Source organism: Carassius auratus, chromosome 28 (assembly GCF_003368295.1).
Source record: "Carassius auratus strain Wakin chromosome 28, ASM336829v1, whole genome shotgun sequence".
In the NCBI taxonomy this organism is placed as follows: domain Eukaryota; kingdom Metazoa; phylum Chordata; class Actinopteri; order Cypriniformes; family Cyprinidae; genus Carassius; species Carassius auratus.
Window position 1 is genome coordinate 22,893,083 of NC_039270.1, and position 21,210 is coordinate 22,914,292.

The 21,210-nt window shown below is 39.6% G+C and overlaps 1 protein-coding gene and 1 pseudogene across 1 annotated transcript; both read left to right on the forward strand.

The window, feature by feature from the left end:
* Positions 1 to 4,993: 4,993 nt before the first annotated feature.
* Positions 4,994 to 6,854, forward strand: LOC113047192 (zona pellucida sperm-binding protein 3-like; annotated as a pseudogene).
* Positions 6,855 to 8,150: 1,296 nt separating this feature from the next.
* LOC113047226 (LIM domain-containing protein 2-like) lies at positions 8,151 to 20,447 on the forward strand. Its single transcript, XM_026208563.1, has 4 exons — positions 8,151 to 8,380; positions 16,592 to 16,636; positions 17,043 to 17,179; positions 17,366 to 20,447. Exons 1-4 carry the CDS (start codon positions 8,378 to 8,380, stop codon positions 17,523 to 17,525), a joined length of 345 nt encoding a protein of 114 aa, XP_026064348.1. The 5' UTR covers positions 8,151 to 8,377; the 3' UTR covers positions 17,526 to 20,447.
* Positions 20,448 to 21,210: the final 763 nt, after the last annotated feature.

Consider the following 21,210-nt stretch of genomic DNA (forward strand, 5'->3'; position numbering starts at 1 on the left):
TGGAATTTTTTGAAGCATCGAAAATACATTTTGGTCCAAAAATAGCAAATACGACGACTTTATTCAGCATTTTCTTCTCTTCTGTGTCTGTTGTGAGAGAGAGTTCAAATCAAAGCAGTCTAGATAACCGGTTTGCGAACGAATCATTCAGTTCACCAAATCAAATAGAACGTTTTAAACGGTTCGCATCTCTAATACGCATTAATCCACAAATGACTTAAGCTGTTAACGTTTTTAATGTGGCTGACACTCCCTCTAAGTTCAAACAAACCAATATTCCAGAGTAATTCATGTACTCATACAGTACTGAATAAAGTCGTCGTTTTTTGCTATTTTTGGACCAAAATGTATTTTCGATGCTTCAAAAAATTCTTAGGCTTAACTGTTGGATGCGAGTGCTCCCATCGAATGCTGGCGAGAGCCTCCTGGCCAGACAACCACTACCATTCCACGTGGTCTAGGTCGCAAAACCAATCTACCCAATGAGTAAGCCGTCCGATGCCGCAAGTACCAAACACAAACATACCCTCCTCCCTCCGTCGAGGCTTACCCGTCTCATGCCATGAGTAGCAAACTCCCATATGACGTCGACGAGAGCCTCACGGCCACACAAACTTACCTTTTCCATCCCATGGCCTGCGAGGCTTACCCAGTTGTTTCTGGGAACAGAAAGTCCCTGATGGATGCTGGCCAGAGCCTCCTGGCCACTTAATGGTACCTCTTCTGTCTCACATCCGGAGAGGCTTACCCGTTTGATGCATGTGCTCCCTTCGGAGGCCGGCAAGTGCCTCTCGGTTAGACAACCTTACCTTTTCCATTTCTATGGTCAGCGAGGCTTACCCGTTCGATGCGTGTGCTCCATTCGGACGCCGGCGAGAGCCTCCTGGCCAGACAACCTTTCCATTCTACGGTCAGTGAGACTTAACCATCCGACGCTACGAGTCTCGACATCTCGCCAAATCCTGCCAAAAAAAAAAAACTCTCAGCTATCATCACATCTTTTAACTCTTACCCGTTCGATGTTCTTAGTATGATGCCCCATCGGATGCCGCAAGAGTCTTCCCAGTCGGGTTTTCCTTTCCACTCTCCCCGTCCAGCGAGGCTTACCTGTCTGATGTGTGCGCTCCCTTCAGACGTCTGGCGAGAGTTCTCCCGGTCGGGTCTATACTTGCCGGCCGCAAACGAGTCTCATCCATCCGATGCCATGAGTCGGGATCTCCCTTTGGATGTCGCCAGAGTCCTCCTTGTCGGCCAGCCCAAAGCTTTATATCTGATTCAAATATTCAAATTGATTAAAATATTCCACCAACGTTAAATAGTAATGACTTTATGAATTTCTTCACTGATAAAATAGATAACATTAGAAATACAATAGCGAATGTAGATTCTACAGTGTCTAACACTTCAGTTTCATCCATTGCACCCAAAGATAAACTGCAGTGCTTTACAACCATAGGAAAGGAAGAACTAAATAAACTTATCACTGTATCTAAACCAACAACATGTTTATTAGATCCTGTACCCACTAAATTACTGAAAGAGTTGTTACCTGTAGCCAAAGAACGGCTTCTCAATATCATTATCTCGTCGTTATCTTTAGGTCACATCCCAAAACCATTCAAGCTGGCGGTTATCAAGCCTCTTATTAAGAAACCAAAACTAGTTCTTAGTGTACTGGCAAATTATAGGCCTATTTCAAATCTTCCATTTATGTCTAAAATTTTAGAAAAAGTTGAGTCTGCTCAATTGAGCACCTTCCTGCACAAAAAATTATCTGTATGAAGAATTTCAGTCAGGTTTCAGGCCCCACCATAGCACAGAAACTGCACTTGTTAAAATTACAAATGACCTGCTTCTTGCGTCAGATCAAGGCTGCATCTCATTTCTAGTCTTACTTGATCTTAGTGCTGCGTTCGACACCATAGATCATGACATACTCATAGATAGATTACAAAACTATACAGGTATTCAAGGGCAGGCTCTAAGGTGGTTTAGATCCTACTTGTCCGATCGCTACCATTTTGTTTACTTAAATGGGGTGTCATCTCATTTATCATCAGTAAAATATGGAGTGCCACAGGGATCCGTCCTAGGTCCCCTTCTATTTTCAATATACATGTTTCCCCTTGGTAATATTATTAGAAAATACGGAATTAGCTTCCACTGTTATGCTGATGATACTCAGCTATATATCTCAACGAGACCAGATGAAACTTCTCAATTATCTAAGCTAACTGAGTGTGTTAAAAATGTTAAAGATTGGATGACAAATAATTTTCTCCAATTAAATTCGGATAAGACAGAGATATTAATTATTGGACCAAAAAACACTACACAGAATCTTGTAGATTACAATCTGCAACTAGACGGATGTACTGTTACTTCCTCTACAGTCAGAAATCTGGGTGTTATATTAGACAGCAATTTGTCTTTTGAAAATCATATTTCCCATGTTACAAAAACTGCAATCTTCCATTTTAGAAACATTGCCAACCTACGAAACATGTTATCTGTTTCTGATGCAGAAAAGCTGGTTCATGCATTCATGACCTCTAGACTGGACTATTGTAAAGCACTTCTAAGTGGTTGTCCTGCTTCTTCAATAAACAAGCTACAGGTAGTCCAAAATGCAGCAGCTAGAGTCCTTACGAGGTCAAGAAAATATGATCATATTACCCCAATTTTACAGTCTCTGCACTGGCTACCTATTAAGTTCCGTATTAGTTACAAATTATCATTACTTACCTATAAGGCCCTAAATGGTTTAGCTCCTGCATACCTAACTAGCTTTCTACCACGTTACAATCCATCACGCTCCCAAGGGTCACAAAACGCTGGACTTTTGGTAGTTCCTAGGATAGCAAAGTACACTAAAGGAGGTATAGCTTTCTCACATTTGGCTCCCAAACTCTGGAATAGCCTTTCTGATAATGTTCGGGGTTCAGACACCTTCTCTCTGTTTAAATCTGATTAAAAACGCATCTCTTTTGCCAAGCATTCGAATAATGTATCTCTTAAATTGTGAGTGTAGTTGCATCTGATCAAATGTGCATTCTTATTCATTAGCTTGGGTTAAACTAATTTTACTTTGTTGGATCAGCAGCTATGATAATGATGTCTCTATTTTGTTTCTATGTTTTGCCACGGGATTTACATCCCATGGTAACTAGGATTTACACAAGCTCCAATCTGGATCCAAAACACTTGAGAAGAGATGATGCTGACCCTCAGAGGACCTCAGATGATGCTAACCCTGAATCAACAAACAGAACTAACAATATTGCTGATACTAAATATTGTAGAAACATAATTTTCTGTAAAGTTGCTTTGTAACGATTTGTATTATAAAAAGCGCTATACAAATAAACTTGAATTGAATTGAATTTTATCTGCCAAACCTAGAGGACCCAGACGTCCATTGTCCTGAGTCTCAAATCTCCAGTCGGAGGCTTCATGGGCCCTCTCGGTCAGCCTTAGGCCCTTCACCCACTGAATAGCAGTTGCTATCAGCCAGTAGGACCTGTATGCCAGCACCGTGACCTATTCCGGTCGAGGCAACTCGGGTCCTCCCGGTCGGGCACCACAATTACGCTGCTCCTCCTCATCGGCCGGTAGGGCTCACCGTTCCAACGCCACAAGCTCCTGTTGAGCATCGGATTGAGCCTTACTGACCGGGCGCCCACAACCACGTAGTTCACTACCTGCAGCTGGTAGGTGCTGTACGTAGGCCCTTCCGGCCTGCCAATGAGACGACTTCTCAGAAAATCAAAATCAGCCCCAGCCAGTACTCTATGCTATTTTTGGGGAGGCGTTCTATAAACTGGCGGCTGTCCTCTTGTACATTTGCTTTTTGGTGTGTACTCTAGGTTCGGGCTATTCCCGAGCTTGAAGCCCTTCCCCGGACAGCACGCCAAATACGCATACCATACCTCATCTAATTATATGTAAGCGTGAACTAGTGAAACTACTTGGAATGCAGATAGAACCTTATAATTCCAAGGGGACGAATTGGCAAGATGAAAAGAATGCACCATGAGCCTAAGTGTTGTGGTAAAGTAGATGTGACTGTTCAGTGGCACGGTAGTTGTCTCTTTCTGAAGAAATTAATCGAATGAGAAGTTTAGCTGTGTAACAGAAAAAAATGACAGAAAAAAAAAAAAAATTCCAATTCTTTGTTAATTGTTGCCAACTTTTTTGTGTGTGTGCGCACTGCTTCACAAACTATTTGTCAACAATATATTTAGTTTAAGACTTTTTCAGACATTTTCCAGTGTGTTTTAACGTGTGTTGTTCTTAATTTTCATTAATGGGTTTATTTCACTCATACTTGTTAATATTTTGAATTCAAATGCTTTATAGTCATCTGTTCAGGTTATATTTCTGTGCTGCCCAGCATGCAGTAGTTCAGGCTGAAGGAAGGAAGTCTACCGTAAATCCACACAAACTGATCAACCTAGTCATAAAACAATGGGAAGGAGGAGAAAACATTTTAGTGAATCTACAATAAAATCTATGTACTATACTATGATCTCGCATTCCCTCGCTCCATTACCATCTCTTGTGAAGATTGATGTGCTGATGTAAGGTAATTGTGTCACAATCTAAACCTGACTGTGTAGAAACACGATGATCTTTATTATTTTGAAAACTCTAGTGTACAGTTATGTCTGTGATCATGTTTCTGAATTAATAAGAAGAGTACACAAAAAGGCTAAGATGTTGGTTGTGTTTCAGAGAATTTATGTCATTTTTATATTTAAAATAAACAATCATTTGGTATAGCTTCTAATACAACATGTACTTAAAGGGAGCATAGTTTATTTTGAGTAAAGAGAAATAAATGGTTTTCACCTGTGACAAATTGATTGAGTAAATTAGCTGGTATAGAGGAAAATGATGCTTGTCACGAGAGAGGTGGAGCCATCCTGATTTTCAGCTGAATAAATTTGGATGGTGGAGCACTAATGCATTATTGAACTGCAAGCTTACAACAATGGGGTTTGGGCAAGTTGGATTTGGATTGTGATCCTTTTTGTGCTGGCATTTTCTGAAGCACAATGGAGTCCCAGTGAAAGAAGTGATTGGACCCCAGGCGATCTTCATGCCTAGGGCAAAAGTTCAGAAGACCGACTCTAGGATGCCTCCAATTCCCAAGAAACATGGCCCCAGTAAACCTGCATTTGCCCACACAAAGATTTCCTGTCCAAACACCAGCCAAGAGTGACTTTAGGAGGCCTTCTCAAGATGTTTTTGGTGTTCAGTCAAAAGAACAGATGCTGGGTCCAGTGACAAAACTGACATGGCAGTTTCCAAGCCTGCCAGAAGAACCACAGCAGCCAGTCATCCCTTTTGATCCGCGTCACTTTGTCCCTCCCAACAGCGTAGCGGCTCAGTGTAGAGAGGGTTCCATATATGTGGAAGTCAAGAAAGACTTCTTTGGGATTGGGAAGCTAGTGAGCTCCTCTGCTCTTACACTGGGAGGCTGTACTGCAACTGGAGAAGACCCTTCTGCTCAAGTGCTTGTCTTTGAGTCTGGATTGCATGGATGTGGCAGTGTAGTGATGGTGAGGTTTCAATGTTCCCTTTCTGTGGCTTGGAGTGTTTTGTGACTAACAGGACTCCCCTATCTTCAGGTGACTAACGATGAGCTTGTCTACACCTTCAAACTTCTCCACACCCCACAAGAGGCTTCATTTGGTGTTCCTATTGTTCGGAGCATTAGTGCAGTGGTTGGAATCGAGTGTCACTATTCAAGGTGAGGTCAGGGTTCAAGGCTGCTGATGTACTGAAGTCAGGGTAAGGTGATAGGTTTGACTCCCTTGCAGGAAGCATAATGTGAGCAGCGATTCCTTAGTGCCCCAGTTGGGTCCCATATACCTCTATGGAAGCTGCAGAGGAGGTCTTCGTCTTCTCCCTCAAGCTCATGACCGGTTGGTGTACCAAATGCTCTTGTAACTATCCAGTGCTTGTGAACCTGTTCTAAAAGTTGTCTTTGTAGATGACTGGAGATTCGAGAGGCCTTCTAACCAATACTTCCTGGGTGACATCATAAATCTTGAAGCATCTGTGCTTTCATACAGCCATGTTCCCATCCGTGTGTTTGTGGACAGCTGTGTGGCTACAATAGTCCCTGATGTCACATCTGTCCCCAGATACTCCTTTATTGAGAACAATGGGTAAGTGGTGCACCTCATGTCTCCCACACTAGGTGTATTGCAGTTTAACTTGGTTCCTTTCCCAGGTGCCTGGTTGATGCCAAGCTCACAGGCTCCAGATCTCGCTTCATGCCTCGAACTCAAGGTGACAAGTTGCAGCTTCAGCTAGAGGCTTTCAGGTTCCAGCAACCAGACAGTGGACTGGTATGTGACCTGTGCAATGCTTTATATGATGTGCTATCATGATCTACAAATGATGGTCTCTGCAGGTTTACATCACATGCATGGTGAAGGTGGCCGTAGCAACAACGACTCCAAATCCTGAACAGAAAGCTTGTTCCTTCTCTGCTAATGGGTATGATCCCCCACCTCCTAAAGTGTACAGGTGACTGAGGAAATGCTTTTAACTTAAGGGTGTCTTGTCAGTTGGGTGTCTGCAGATGGTTCTGACCAGGTGTGTGGCTGCTGTGACTCCACGTGTAGTACCAGAAGAGGAAGTGACCAGCCCCATAAAGGTCTGAATAGTTTAGGTTGACCTCGTTTTTATGCACCGCTCTTTCTAACTGCTTGTTTGTTCCTCAGATCTGTGGTGGGATAAAACCTCTGTTGGGCCCATCAATGTTAAGGATTATGGCTATGGCCAAAAATAACGAAGTATTGAGTTAATAAAAAAAAATAAAATAAAAAAACTTAATGGGTTGTGAAGTTTAAGATCTACAATTTGTACCCTGTTGTGGCTTTGCTGCCACTCACATACGAACCAAACTGCTTTTGACCACTATGGTGAAGCTTTCCAATGGGGGGGGGGGTTAAAGGGGTCCTATTATGCTCTCTTACATAGTCTTGCTCTTGTTTTGGAGGTTTACAAGAACAGGATTTCATACTTCTCCAGTCTGGCACGAACATATCAAATGAGGGCCCAAATTCTGAAATGCAAAGTGTGCTGTGACTCCTTAGCTGGGCCAGTATGTTGTGATTGGCTCTGCTTGTCATGTCACACCCCTTACTATAGCCACCTGCAGCTTCAGTGTAAATGCATCAGTCAAATCAATTTAACTCTGTATGATTGGAACTAAGTGTGTTTGCCTTTTTGGAAAGCAGTGATGACACTCAATCCCTTCTCTAGCTCAACTAGGTCCCTTTTTATCCTGGGGAAATGTGTTTTGTAGTTTGAGGGTTTTTTTTTTTTTTTTTTTTTCTCCTTTGGCAACGTTATCCTAATAAAGCATAATAGAACCCCTTTAAGTATGGCACAAGTGTTAGCAACCCAGCAACTATGTCTTGATTTACTGTCACTCAATTCAAGGCCCTGATATGGTGACAAGTTACCAGACACTTCTGCAATGCTACCATGCAAAATCCAGCTGACAAGCCCTTAACTGTATTTGCTGAATTTAATGTTAATTCTCAGTTGGTTTAAATTTGTTCACAAGATTTTAAGTAAACCGTGTGATATTTAAGAGTCAATAGGTTTCCTCCAATGTTTTTTATATAACGAAACGCGCTGCAAATCATCACAACACATATAGGAAACGCGCTTTTTCTTCCTTTGTTTGTCTTGGAACCATGCTTGGAACGTCAACTGAAGTGGTACTAAAAAAAGTACCAGGTACAGTGTAACCAGTGGAATACCCCCACAAAGTGAACCATACTGTGCCATACCATGCAGTGGAAAAGCGTAATATTTACTTTATATTTTTAATGTTGCATCTTATATAAAATAAACTGCTCTGCACATTTTGTAAAATTATTTTATTGCTTCAGACGTTTGTTCTATTTGAACAAAAGTGCTCCGCGAAGTGGACATCTCAAGATATTCCGCCGTTATTCCAGTTTAGGAATTCGTGAGGAAATGTTTTCTTCAAAAGTCTCATCAGAAAATGCACCTAATTGTGAGGTGGGAGGAGAGCGCGAGGAGCTGCGTCCAATCGCGTGCGACATCCTGCTGAGTAAAAAAGGGCGTGATGAAGAGAGAGAGAGTGAGAGAAAAAAAAAACCATCCGTTGAAAAGAGTGAGGTGGGGGTGAAAAGCACGTCAAGCTCTCTAGGCAGCTCGAACGATCACAGCGTGTGCTGGTACGTTTCAGTGAGCTCAACCGGAGTTAATCGTTTAGACCAGCGAAGGAAGCGAATGAGATTTCAACCGAGTCGCACACAGTGAGTGGATCGGACAGGGCAGCACCAACCCCATTTCTCTTCAGCAGCCTGATAAATACACCCAGATGGTGAGCTTCTCCGCTTTGATTCAGCTGCAGCTAGTGAACCCAGCGACCCCCTCGTCGTCTATTGTGGAGAGGTGCAGTCCGCTAGCGAGAGGGCTATCAACAGCTAACTGTGGGATACTGGGCTTAGACTTACGTTACTAATGTTGCAGTGATCCAGCAAAGCAGATCATTCGCTTATTTAGACATGTATTTATGTGAGCTTTAAGATTGGATACAGAAGATGAATACTAATCAGTCCTGTGCTGTTGGAGGCTAGGTCTCAGGATCCAAAGCTGTCATGTGTCTTCTTGTAAATGCGTGTGTCCAGATGAATTTAGACCGAAAACAAAGCCTTCTGGTTTTGACACCTGGTATTCGTCGACCCAGTTTAGTTCACCAAAGCTGGACCTGAACTGAAGCAGTGTTAAACTTACACGGGGTTTTTGTAACAAAACATTTTGATGATGCTTTTAATGCTTGATTACATTAAATTGCGTACTTAGCCCAGCCTGTCCGTGTCTAATGCATATTTTCTCCTGTCTGACCACATTTTCATTTATTCATCATTTGACAGACACATTTATCCAAAGTGACTTGTCGTGTATTCAGATGTCCAATTCTGTTTGTTTCTGAGTGTGAAATTATTGAGGTTGGCACTCCTTACTCAATCCAAATGTTGCCTAAACTCTAGGCTGCTTTCGTAGACAAACAGCCTTTATTTTTCTCTTGGTATCATGGGAAGCAGTGACTAGGCACAGGTTTTATGTGGAAATTTATGTAAATGTTTTTTACATGTGAATCTTCTCCGCCTAATGTTGTATTGGTTACGTTTGGTTTGTTTAACTTCTGCCCAGCATCAGCTGGCTGAAACCATATATGCACACGATAATAATGGGAACAATTGAATGTCTATTGTCCAGTTTTAGATGGTTATCATTTTGATGATGCGAGAAATATCACGCTTGACCGTGATTCTGTCGTAGACCTGAGACTGCAGGAGAGCACAGTTGTGTTGATATTCATTATTATAACCAGAATGCGAGTTCTAATAGCCTGAATAATATTGAGCATTCAGCATTGCAGCCGAAAAATTTGCCAGTTATTTTGTGCCACGAAAAATTGTTCTGAAAGTAGTTTTGTGTGTTTCTGGTCTGGAACAGAGATTGTGTGCACTTCAGCGACAAGGATTTGCTCACTCCCCACACCCTTATGTGAAAAGAAGAAAAAAAAAACTTGCAAAAAGCTCATGTGAGAGAATTTCACACACAGAATATGTAGATGCTTTGACTTCCACATTGAAACTTCTGCATACTCCAGTCCAGGCTAGAGTGAAACGTCACAGTTTTACCGTAAACCACTACTGAATCAAACTTGAGGAACTAACTGCTGTACAATGATGAATTTTTAGCAATTGTATTCAACCATTTAAGCTTAAATGTGTGTATTTTTAATCTTTAAAGGGCCCATTTATTTTGGACTTTGTTTTGGCGGTTCGGGTTCGCCATCTGCCAGTGGATTGTCTGATCAAACATATGCACGTTCTCGGTTAAATTGGCTCCACTGGGAATTCAACAGCACAAGGAAATGGTTCTTTAAGCAAATGATGTGCATAAGAGATTGCGGATGCTCAAGCAAATGGAACAAATAAACTTGAATGTGACCCCTTTCAGAGTGTTGGTTTTTAACGATGGCTTCTTTCATCGGAGGTGTCCTTCTTTGTTGTACACTGAAGGTAAAAGTAAACGGCATATAGGCCCTCAGGGCTTTCAGATGAAACGAAGCCCTGAAGATTGTGTACACAGATTATTCATGTGGAGATGATAGCCTGCGGCGTCAACTGTCCAGTTATCAGAAAAGAACGTGGAGGCATGTCATTCCAGGTGTTTCAAAACGTTGTGACTTGCAGGAACTTAAAAGTATTTGGGAAGGCCCGAGAAATCATCCAGATTCCATAGTGGATTTGTGTTTCAAATTATCTTTCATACGAATATCAGATAATTTAGTCACGGGAATCTAGGTGTGTTTATCCATTCAGGTCTGTTCAAATCTGCCATCAAACGCAGTGTTTTCTTTTGTACGGTGTTGTGGCACGCCGTGCGTCGGTGATGTTCCTGTTTGAGCTGAATGTCACACACTGAGGTTCTAGTCCACGGTCTGCTCTTAGTCTCTAGACTATTCTTAGATCTCCATGCTAATGAAATTATGCCAACAAGGACTCTGGGACAGCCTCTGCAGAGTGATAATGGAACCCTTTTTTCCCTTGCAAAAACTGTCTCCTTATATGGAGACAGAGAAGAAATTAGGCTCGCTCCGTAGGCCTAAATAGAACTTTCCACTGAGTGACTAGCTGCAGTCGATGCGGTGGCTATCTGTGTGTCCCAGGCCCAGCAGTATGTCTTTGACTTCAATATCGGGTCATATATATGTATTTGTGGTGTAATATGTACTTTTTAATATGTTAATGCAGGTGTTTTGAGTGTTTAATATGTTAAGCTTGTCGGGCCCTGACTGGCATTGAGTTTAACCCAATTTCAAGACACCTCATATCGAACACTTCTAGCCTTCATAAAGGCTCTTTTGTTGCAGTTTTTTTTTTTTTTCTTGTGTTAGAATGGCTTTCCTGTGTGAAAATGAGTGTGTGAAAGGGCAAAGGAGAAGAGGTTTGCCATCTCTTCCATGTTTGTTAAATTCCATTGAAAGAGCAGGCCTCTTGGCTGTTCTTCTGTGTATGTTTTATGATTTTTGATTGCAAAATGCACTCCCTTCCTTGTGATAAGATCACGGTTTGGTAGATGCTGATGGCTGTGTTTTGTGAAGTACCACGAAGTGCCTAGATCAAGTTTCGAACTGTCTGAACATGTTTGAAAGGCTTCAAAAAAAGGGATGTGTCCTAGCAGCACCGTTCCAAGTAAAGATCAAGTGGTTTTCTGCTCTTTTGCAATTGTTTTGCGAAGTATAGTAAACATAAACTGAAGCTAAAGAATATTATTTATTTATTTTACTGTTGTGTTCTAGTGGCGCCACTTCAGCTTGAACAAGTGAAATTTTACACCATGCACTTTCTCTTGGTCAAAGGTGTACTCCGGAGTCAAATGAAACATTAGACTGTTCCTCTACAACCCTGCCCACAAGCCTTCTCTATAAAACATCCTGTACAGTCGTCTTCAGAATTTTTTTTTTTTTTTTCTGCCTAAACCCATTTACAGTTTCACATCCGTGTGTAGACTCCAGCATCAGCTTCTGTCTGCGGCTCAACGCATCGACTTTACTTTCACGTTCTTCTTTAGAAGTGTTCAAGCATTAGCATTTTCTGCATCCTCATGCAAATACTTTCACGCAATCATTCTCTCTGACACAGGGTGTTTCTGCTCGCAGCAGCTTATGAAAATAAGCACGATAATGATTGGAAAAGCACTTGGGTCTAATGATACGTACGAAACAAACCATGAGGTAGAAATTTGGCTAAGCTAAACTGAAGCTTTCAATAAAAATGTATGCGACTGTCATGTATTTTGATACAAGAGTAATTGGCAGACATAGATTTTGGGCATTTGCTTTCTGTTTTATATCTCCAGTGAGTTATCCATTTAAACTGAAATTAAGCAATGCGTTGCAGTGGGGAAATGCACAAGATGACTAAATCTTTTGGAAAATTACTTCTGGATAGGCACTAGTGGAGGACGGCTAACCCAAATGTGTCAATTGGTAAATTAATGTATGTATTTTGCTGCCTGATGGCTCATTTTGCTTTTCTAGTTACAGGGAGATCAATCATGGCTTGACTTCTGCAAAAATGTGCCTTCCAGCGTCTTTTAAAACATTGCTTCTCATACATGGAGCCCAGCCAGACTCCCTCAGGGTTGCAGCATGAACATCTTATCTGTGTTGCAAGGAATCTTCTAAATCTGACTCCTTTCTCTTGTTGTTTAAGAAATAAAGAGCTTGGCACATTGTGGCAAAAGGGCACAATTGATTCAATCCATGTCTAGGTTGGCCTGTTTTTACTTAGGTGCTGTATGTAAGATTTTGACTTGACTAAATCATAAAAGTACTATAATATGTTTGCAGATATTTAAGAAACATGCCAAATTAACATGCTTGCTTATCTGAAAAGCAATGCTACAGTTAGAATATGTGTTGGGAGTTGGAATGTCGATCTTTTCTTTGGTTTCTGAAACCCGCCCACTCGGTTGTATTTCAACACCCCAGGTTACCAGTTGGTTGAAAACACGGCATATTTAATTAAATTCATCGTCAAGTGCGCTCGTTGATGTTTGTGTTGTCAATCTAGCAACCTGTGTGTGCGTCAAGTCTGAGGAGGTTTTGCCAGGTGAAAAAACCCTCTCCGATATTTTGAATTTAGATGCAAAACCTAGTTCAACCACTCGGTGTCAATCGTACATACAGCACTAATATTAATATTCCAGAGGATCCATCCACAAGTTGGTCCTGAAAACAGATTGCCATTTACACCCATTAGTAAAAATCATCTAATATGCATGGCACTGCACGTTGAGCCAGATATTCTGTGGGCATTTGCAGTGGTACCACAAATGGTTCTGTGCATGCCAGATCACATCTGAAAGATCACAAGATCCATTAGATACCAGGTGAACAGGGGATGCATGAGTTGATGACCGCATGATGTTTCACTCCACTGAACTCCTGCTTATTCCCCTGGCTGTCTGGACCCATGGGGAGCAGCTGATGGGATTTTGTCCAGCTAATGAGATTAAAGGAGCGTCTACAGTCCAGTACAATAGAGCAAGAGTAATGGAGAGTGAATGCTGTGTGGGCTCAGTATGTGGCTGTGGGAGAGAGTAAAATACTGACCTTTGGTAATCGCAGGGCATCACAGATATGTCAGTGTCTGAGAGGGGAGCAAAGGTTCAAATATGTAAACGTACTAGCCTGGGTCACAGACCATCTAATTTTGGTAGATGTTTGGTTTGCTCTGTCTTGCACTTTCTCTACTTCACTTTTTTGCACAGTTCTGTGTAGTCCGAACTCTAGAAGCTAAAAGGAGAGCAAGGTTTTCTGATGTTGAAATCAGAAAAAAAAAAAAAAAAAAAAAAAGAGTATGTTATCATTCAGAATTTATTCAGAATTAATAAAGTGGATTTTTCCATTTCTAGAAGTTATTGTAACTTCTGTGATAGCGAGTTATCAATGTATCAAACTTATTTATTTTTAATATTGAAATGCATAAAAATACTCTTGTCTGTGGTAAAAATAACTCATACACCCTACACAGTGCCATGTTTGAGTTGCAACTTTTTTTTTTTTAATGGATATATGGCTATATCTAAAATACCTATTAGAGTATTAACAGGCCTTGAAAAAAAACACTGTCTGTGACAATGTCGGATTCCACACTGTAGTGATCACTTTATATTTAATGGCCTGATTGCATTTCTTTTCTTTTGACATTCACACGCAAGGTAGTGTTTTTGAAACCAGGTTGAACTTTAAAGAGAACATGGTGGTTTTTTTTTTTCTGAGAGTGTCGTTGTGAAATCCAGAAGAGCTGGTCATATGAACTGTAATGCAGCGATCTTCAGTGTCTCATGACTGCATATGGCATGCATACAGCACTGAAGCTTTGTCTCAGTGTGCATGTCAGCTAATGACTGATTTTTGAGGGTCCCAAGGGAGCCCGGATTAGAACTCAGCATCATAAAGTGCATCAGAGCAGAACACAGGAAGAAGATGTGTCACCACTCCTTCCTGCCACAGTGCAGACGGTTGGGCAGCAGTGCTATCTGCATGTGTGTGTGTGTGTGTGTGCTGAGAGAATGTGTTTTTTTTTTCTTCGTCGTATGTACAAATAAGGCAAAAAGAGGCAGATGGCACAAGCTGAGATAGCACCCAGCTCCATTGCTTTGTGTGCTTCTCTTGTGTGTGTATTAACACGCTCACACATCTCTAATCCCGTTTCTGCCACCATTTCAACTGTGACTGACCCAAGCATCTTTGTTATGGATTTAATAGTGTGTGTGGCATAATTTTATTGCACTTCTGTTAACTAGAAGACAGATTTTTTTTTTATTATTATAAATATTAATAATAGAATTGTGCTTTTAAATGTAAATGGTGATCTTGATATTTATGCTAAATGCACACAAATATGTAAATCTCTCTGGCAATGGTTTTGAAACAAATGTGTTACACAAATGCTCTGAAACAGGAAGTGGGTTGAGGATTGTCTTGCGCTCAGGGTGTGTTGTGACTTTATCAGATAAAGCTTAATCATGTTGGCTTCTCGTTTTACTGCATAGCATTGGCTAATACAAGGTAAATGGTTCTTTATTGACCGGAGGTGACTAAAGTATACATTGTACAATAAAACACTTCACAAGCCGATACAGAGACACTTTGCACTTCCTTTCGCAACACGTGGTTTGAGATGTGTCAACAGTGTTACTTTTATTCCGTTCTAAAAAATTGTAATGCTTTACGTGGTATATCTATTGAATGCATTTTATTTGTATTTTTTTTTTACATCATGGAATGTAAACAAAAATGTTGTTGTTGGCATGTATGTTTGAAAAAGAATATTAAAATTATACAAATTCTTAATAAATAATTAAAATTACTGCACTTTATTCTTCTAGTTAATTACTTATAGTAGTTAATGAATCACAAAATAGCCTGGTTTCACATTGTAAAATGAGGTGAATAATCCTAAGAAAATAATAAATGAAAGGATGCATTGATTCAAGAGAATTTGTTAGCACTCTGAAAAAAGTGACATTTACAGTAAAATTCAACCTGCTGTATTTGCCAGACATTTACCATTAAAAAAAATATATATATGGTCGCAAAATTTCATGTTTTACAGACTTAATATACCAACCTATTAATGTACTAACGTCTGTTTTGTACCTTACACCGATAACCACCAAAGAATCTGGTGATGGGTCACATGATGCATCAAACCTCATCACAAACAGATTTTCCACAAGTGGAGAAAGTAAATATGAATATTAAAGATGCCCAGTGTCATTCACACAGAGACTAAACACAATCAATGAAATAAGCCAATAAACATTAATTTAACAACACTAGATGCTACTGATAAGAAAAAAAAGAATAAAAAAAATATTTCAATGAAAAAATTCCAAAAGCCAGTATAAAATAAGTATTTTACTGTTAAATGACATTAAATGTAATTATGGTTATTCACCTTATATAGTACGGAAACTTAACCAATTAACAGCTTTTCTACTGTAGCATTTTTACGGTCTTAATGTTAAAATCTCAATGATTTTGTACCTGATACTGATAATGTTCTTGTAAGCAAATATTATCATGTTGAGACTAAGAGGTTGTAATCTCATTTCCGGGCTTTGATCGTATGTGAGCGAGAGCATGAAGTCCCTCTGGATAATGGCTGTAATTTGTGGAAAGTGGTGTTATTGAATGTCTGATGTGATATAATGCTCATTACTGATGCTTGCGCTGCCTGTCTGAGCAAAGCAAATTAGAACTAGAGCTACAACAAGAACAACAACAATAGATCTGTGTGCGATTCAAGCTCTAGATTTCGACCAAAGAGACAAGTATAGCTGCTGTAGTGGAGGTGGAGATCTGCTCTTGGCTTTCTGACAGACCCCAGCAGTTACATAAAAACCTGTCCGCTCCGCAGATGATGCATTTAAACATTTTAGACTCTCTGCGGGTCTGTTTTCAGAGTATAGTGTTGCTGCTTCAGTGTTGTTCAGGTGTGTCCCAAGCCCTGGCCCTGTCATTAGCATTTTGTCCGAAATCTTTCGTAGAAACGCTTGGTTCTTAAGTTCCCAATCTCTCCTGTGTGTAATTTGGTGGCCTGTTCAGGCTGGCAGCCGTTTCAAATATTTGGTGCGGAGTTGACCGTGGGACATGGCTTGTGTTATGTAATGTCATATTGTAGCTGTAGACTGGCTGAACCCGAAAGCGTGTGTGAGCAGGGTCTTTATTTCTAAAGTGTCACCAGGCTTATTGTTCGTTGATCCCTCTTCATGCATTTGTGCGTGTGGCTACACAGACAGAAGGTGCTTGTAAGAGCATACGGCCAGATGGAGAGACTGCAGGAAGATTCTTGGACTGTGTCAGGTTAAAGGACAGATGATGGCGGGATTATGCTGTGGTGTTCACCAGGCTCGGCCTAAAAAAAAGTTTTGCCACGGGTAACCTGATTTAAGACCAATGGCTTCATCTTCCTTCTTTCTTTTGTTTTTTTTTTTGTTTCAGGACAACAGGAACGCGTCTGATGACAAGCCCGTTCAGCGTTCTAAGGTACATCACTTTGTTCACATCCTTCTTGTCTCTTCTTAATCTTTTCCACCATACCCAGCATTCCCTCTGGTAAAGCAATCGATTTTGTTTCTCCATGGGGTTTTGAACATGATTATATATATATATATATATACGTATACGTATTATTTTATAATACATTTCATAAAAGATGAAGTGCATTTTAATAATGCATTATTATTTAAGTTTAAATTAAATTTTTTACTTCTCTAGACTTATGTCTGTAAGATTTGTACTAAGGATATATGCTTATAAGGACAAATAAAGCTTCAAAACGAATGAAAGTAGGTTAATATGTTTTTGTCTCATGCACAGTCAGCGCATGTCATGTACTGATATTCTGATATTCTTTGGAAAACAATGTCTCTATGCTTGCGTTTCCTACCAGTCTTTCGGTTTAAAGACCCAGAACGAGACGTGTGCAACATGTGAGAAAACGGTTTATCCGATGGAGAGATTGGTGGCCAACAACCTCATCTTCCACACCACGTGCTTCTGCTGCAAGCATTGCAACACCAAACTCAGGTTAGTCACTTCCTCATCAGCACAGCCTGAGAAAACGCCCAAAACTACAGCAGTTGAACAAAGAAGTCTTCTTTTTGAGAAGTGACTTCCGACACTCAATTGTCAATTTAATGCACTAACATTTTAGAAATATATTTTTTTTTTTTTTAAGTATGTATTTCTAACGTTATCTTGTGCGCTCTGCAGTCTGGGGACCTATGCAGCGCTGGCAGGGGAGTTCTACTGCAAACCACACTTCCAGCAGCTCTTCAAGAGTAAAGGGAACTACGACGAGGGCTTCGGCCGCAAGCAGCACAAGGAGCTCTGGGCCTCCAAGGATGCAGAGAGCATCACCAAGACCGCATAATCCTCAATGATTTCCAAAGCACCTTTCTCCTCCCTATCCAATGATGATGACCCTTTATATACTCTGCCCTCATCAATACACGCATACACACACACACACACACACACACACACACACACACTCATTTCAAGCACACAAGCAGTTGATACAGGTTTCTCCTCTTATCACAACACAATCACAGATATACCACCACGTGATAAGGTTGATTAGCTTCCCCCTCTGTGTGTTGTTGTTCATTTAATTTTTTTGTCCTCCCACCCTTCCTTCTCTGCTTGGTTTTCATTTTTATTTAGCTTTAGAAAATGTCTTTATTTTATTTATTTTTTTTTGTAGTGTTGTGGAGTTAACAGTTAGTTGATTGTGACCAAAATCTTTGCGTCCCTATAGGTGGGATGATTCACTTATCAGCGTCATTACGATCTGTTTGGCAGTACTAGTGTCGATTTGGTTTTTGTTGGTTTTCGGTTTCAAGATGGTTTAGATTATACACTCAGGTAAAGATTCTGGGTTGTTGCATCAAGATTCTTCAGCAATCTCTTATGTGCATAGTGAACCTAAACGTTTTGTTTTATGATCGATATATGTCCCTCACTTCAGTTACAGGAATCTGTACGGTTTTCCCCTAAAGTGGGGAAACTTGATTTTAATTTTTTGTCTTTAATTTTTTGGCTTTGCTGGCGCAGGGTATTTTATCTGTGAATCTACAGGGTTTCACTGTACTGTAAAGAACTCACTTGAGTTCACACCCCCCTTACTTTTCATTCATTTTTTCATCCTTGTTTTATCTTCTTTTGACATTTAAGAATTGCTATTTGACAGATCATGTCAAATCTATGATCCAATCAGACAATATCAATCTTATTAAGCATGAGGATCTTTTACCAAATGTAGTTGTAAACACCACATTTGCTCAGATAACATTTAACTTTACTGAATATTTACCACTCTAAAATTAATTTGATGACAAGTTAAGATTTAGACTTGCTGAAACGTAGACACAGTCTTATATCAGCCATAATTTCTGGCGCCCTCTAGTGTTTTGGATAATATTCTTTATTCGACCTAACGCTTGTTATTATTTGCCATCTATTGATGCCATCTAGTGATATCCATGCCCGTTTTATTAAACATAAATATTCCTTGCATATCTTATTTTAGTGTTAAATATTGTTTCCTCAGTTATTTCTTGTAAAGGCGTTTGTAGATAAGTACCACTAAGCTGAGTGAATGTACTGTGATGAGCTGTAGTGTGTACATATGCCTTGCTGCATGGGACCAAGCTTGTTCGACAAAATTAAGATATTCACAGGGAACTAGGTCTCAGACGAAATTACATTTTATGATGCTTTCCCCCACGCCCCGGCCCCCCAACTCCACCACTTCCTGTCATCGCATCAATTTTTTTTGACTGTTTCCTGTGGGCTTCTCTGTGATGAGGTTTTGTGGGACTTTGAGCACATACGTATCCGTGTGGCTCGGAAGCATTGCTCAGGAATATGGATGGGTCGCAGTGATCCAGCAGTGTCACCCTAGTGTTCATTTGTTAAAAGCGGGTGTTCACTAAATGAATCATCTTTACACTCTAAATCCACAAACAGTCAGCAGTTGGGGTTCGAGCAGGAAGGGGGTTCTGTACATCTGAATGAACACTTCCATCCCAGGTTTAATATGCACACATCAGCGTGAAACTGTGACTTGTGGCCATAAGCTGTGACCTCTCCAGAGGTTCATATAGTTGTGCACAAACATCATTAATGCCATCTTGTTGTTTCTGTTTTAATACTGCTTCTTTTTTGGTTTTCTAGTGGAATGTGGTAAAGCTGTTCTGATAAGTCTGTATTTGTTAAATGCCATAAGGAAGTGGTCTGTAGATAGTTTTGCCTGTAGTTTTAGGGCCATGATAATGGCTTGTTGTGTTTGCAAATGTCTCGTCTGCCTTCCAGTGCAATGGCCTTTTGTCTGTACGTTTGAGGAGATTCTCCATTTAGACTTGCTAAGCCATTGAATATTATACAAAAATGTTCAACAACTTGAATGCCACACAAGTCCCTGTGTGTGTATGTTTAAGATGACTGTGAAATTGAAATGCATTGCGAGGTTTAGATGACTTATCGAAAGCTCTTGGCATGAACGGAAATAATATTTTCATATTGAGCCTTATTTTAGTTGCTTTTTTATTTTTAAGAAGCCTTTGTTTTCAGCTTCCTATGAGTCTTTTTTTCCCCCCAAATCATCAGCTTTTTTTAAATTTCATAATCAACTTTCCCACTTTCTCTCTGTAAATGATTTGGTCTTCTTCCCAATGCATTTTCTTTTCTGTCCAAATGTGCTTTTAATTTTGGAAGAAACTTTTTACAGACGCAAATCACTGTGTTTATGCCAATTGTTGGTTGGGTTTGCACGCAGTGCGCCAAGGTACAAATGACACAATATCCTGCAAACGCTCACTGTTTTTATAAACTACAGAACTAATAGGAAAAAGGTACGCTCTCATTTGCTCTTTTCTTGTGGATTTGTAGTTCCTGAAATGTGTGAGTGTCTTTGTAAATGTATGGATATTTAAGGTTGCAATAGATTATTTTTAAATGCCGTTGACTCTATCTGCATGCGTTGAGTGAGGAGATAAATGTACGCAAAGTGTATTACTCTATATCTAAAAACTTGATCAGTGGAACAAGGTGGCCTTAAAGCAGAGGGAGGTCTTGGCTCTTTACTTGTGTCTTTTGTCTCCCATTAGGTTTATTTTTGTCTCAGTATTTTTATCTGCCCTCCAGTTCAACTGCTACAAGAATTTCTAATAAAATATGATTTTGCTTTCTTTCTCTTGCCACAGTTTTTTTCTCATCTTTTTCTTTTCCTTTTTCTCATTTTTTGTACACCCTTTTGGAGAAAAACAATAAACGATATGCTGGTGTTGATCAACCCTTAGTTTGGATGTTTTTTATAGTGAAGAAAATAAAATGTTAGTGCAAAATATGAAAATGTAAACTGAATTTTTAGCTAGTTGCCAAGGTAATATTTCTTTTATATATATATATATATATATATATATATATATATATATATATATATATATATATATATATATATATATATAATATTATTGATAATCTTTTTAATAATTGTTGTACTACTCTTAAACTGAAATAAAAATGTATAAATAAGTATGTGTTAAGAGAAAAAACGAATAAAAATGAAAAACGTGGACAACAAATTTTACAGAAATCAATTCTCAATGGAAATTCTTAAAGTGCTATTTTTTTATTTTTAAGATTATAATGACTAAAATGTATTCAAAATATAAAAACAGTACAGCAAACAATGGGCATATATAGTAGGGCTGTGCGATATGGACGATTTTTTTTTTTTTTTTATCAATTTTGCGATTTCGATTTTAATCACGATTTTGTCATAAATGCATTCAGTATAATTTTTAAACCTATTTCCAAAAGAAAACCAATGAGAGCTTTATCAAATGTCTCTAGAACAGACATAAGTCAAAATAATCACTAAGTAAAGATGTCAAACAAAATGTCTAGACATGAAAAAAAAGAAAATAAAACAAAACCGTGTTCAGGGATCTGTGTTCAGGGTGTTATATGTTTTGCCCAATATATTTATTGCCCACGGGCCACGTACTCCATCTGCAGTGCGTATAAAGTAATTTATGTGTAAGCGGTTCAGA

Coding starts and splice junctions, on each gene's coding strand:
- LOC113047226 (XM_026208563.1), top strand. Junction 16,637..17,042: donor AGCCCGTTCAGCGTTCTAAG/GTACATCACTTT, acceptor GTTTCCTACCAG/TCTTTCGGTTTAAAGACCCA. Junction 17,180..17,365: donor CATTGCAACACCAAACTCAG/GTTAGTCACTTC, acceptor TGCGCTCTGCAG/TCTGGGGACCTATGCAGCGC.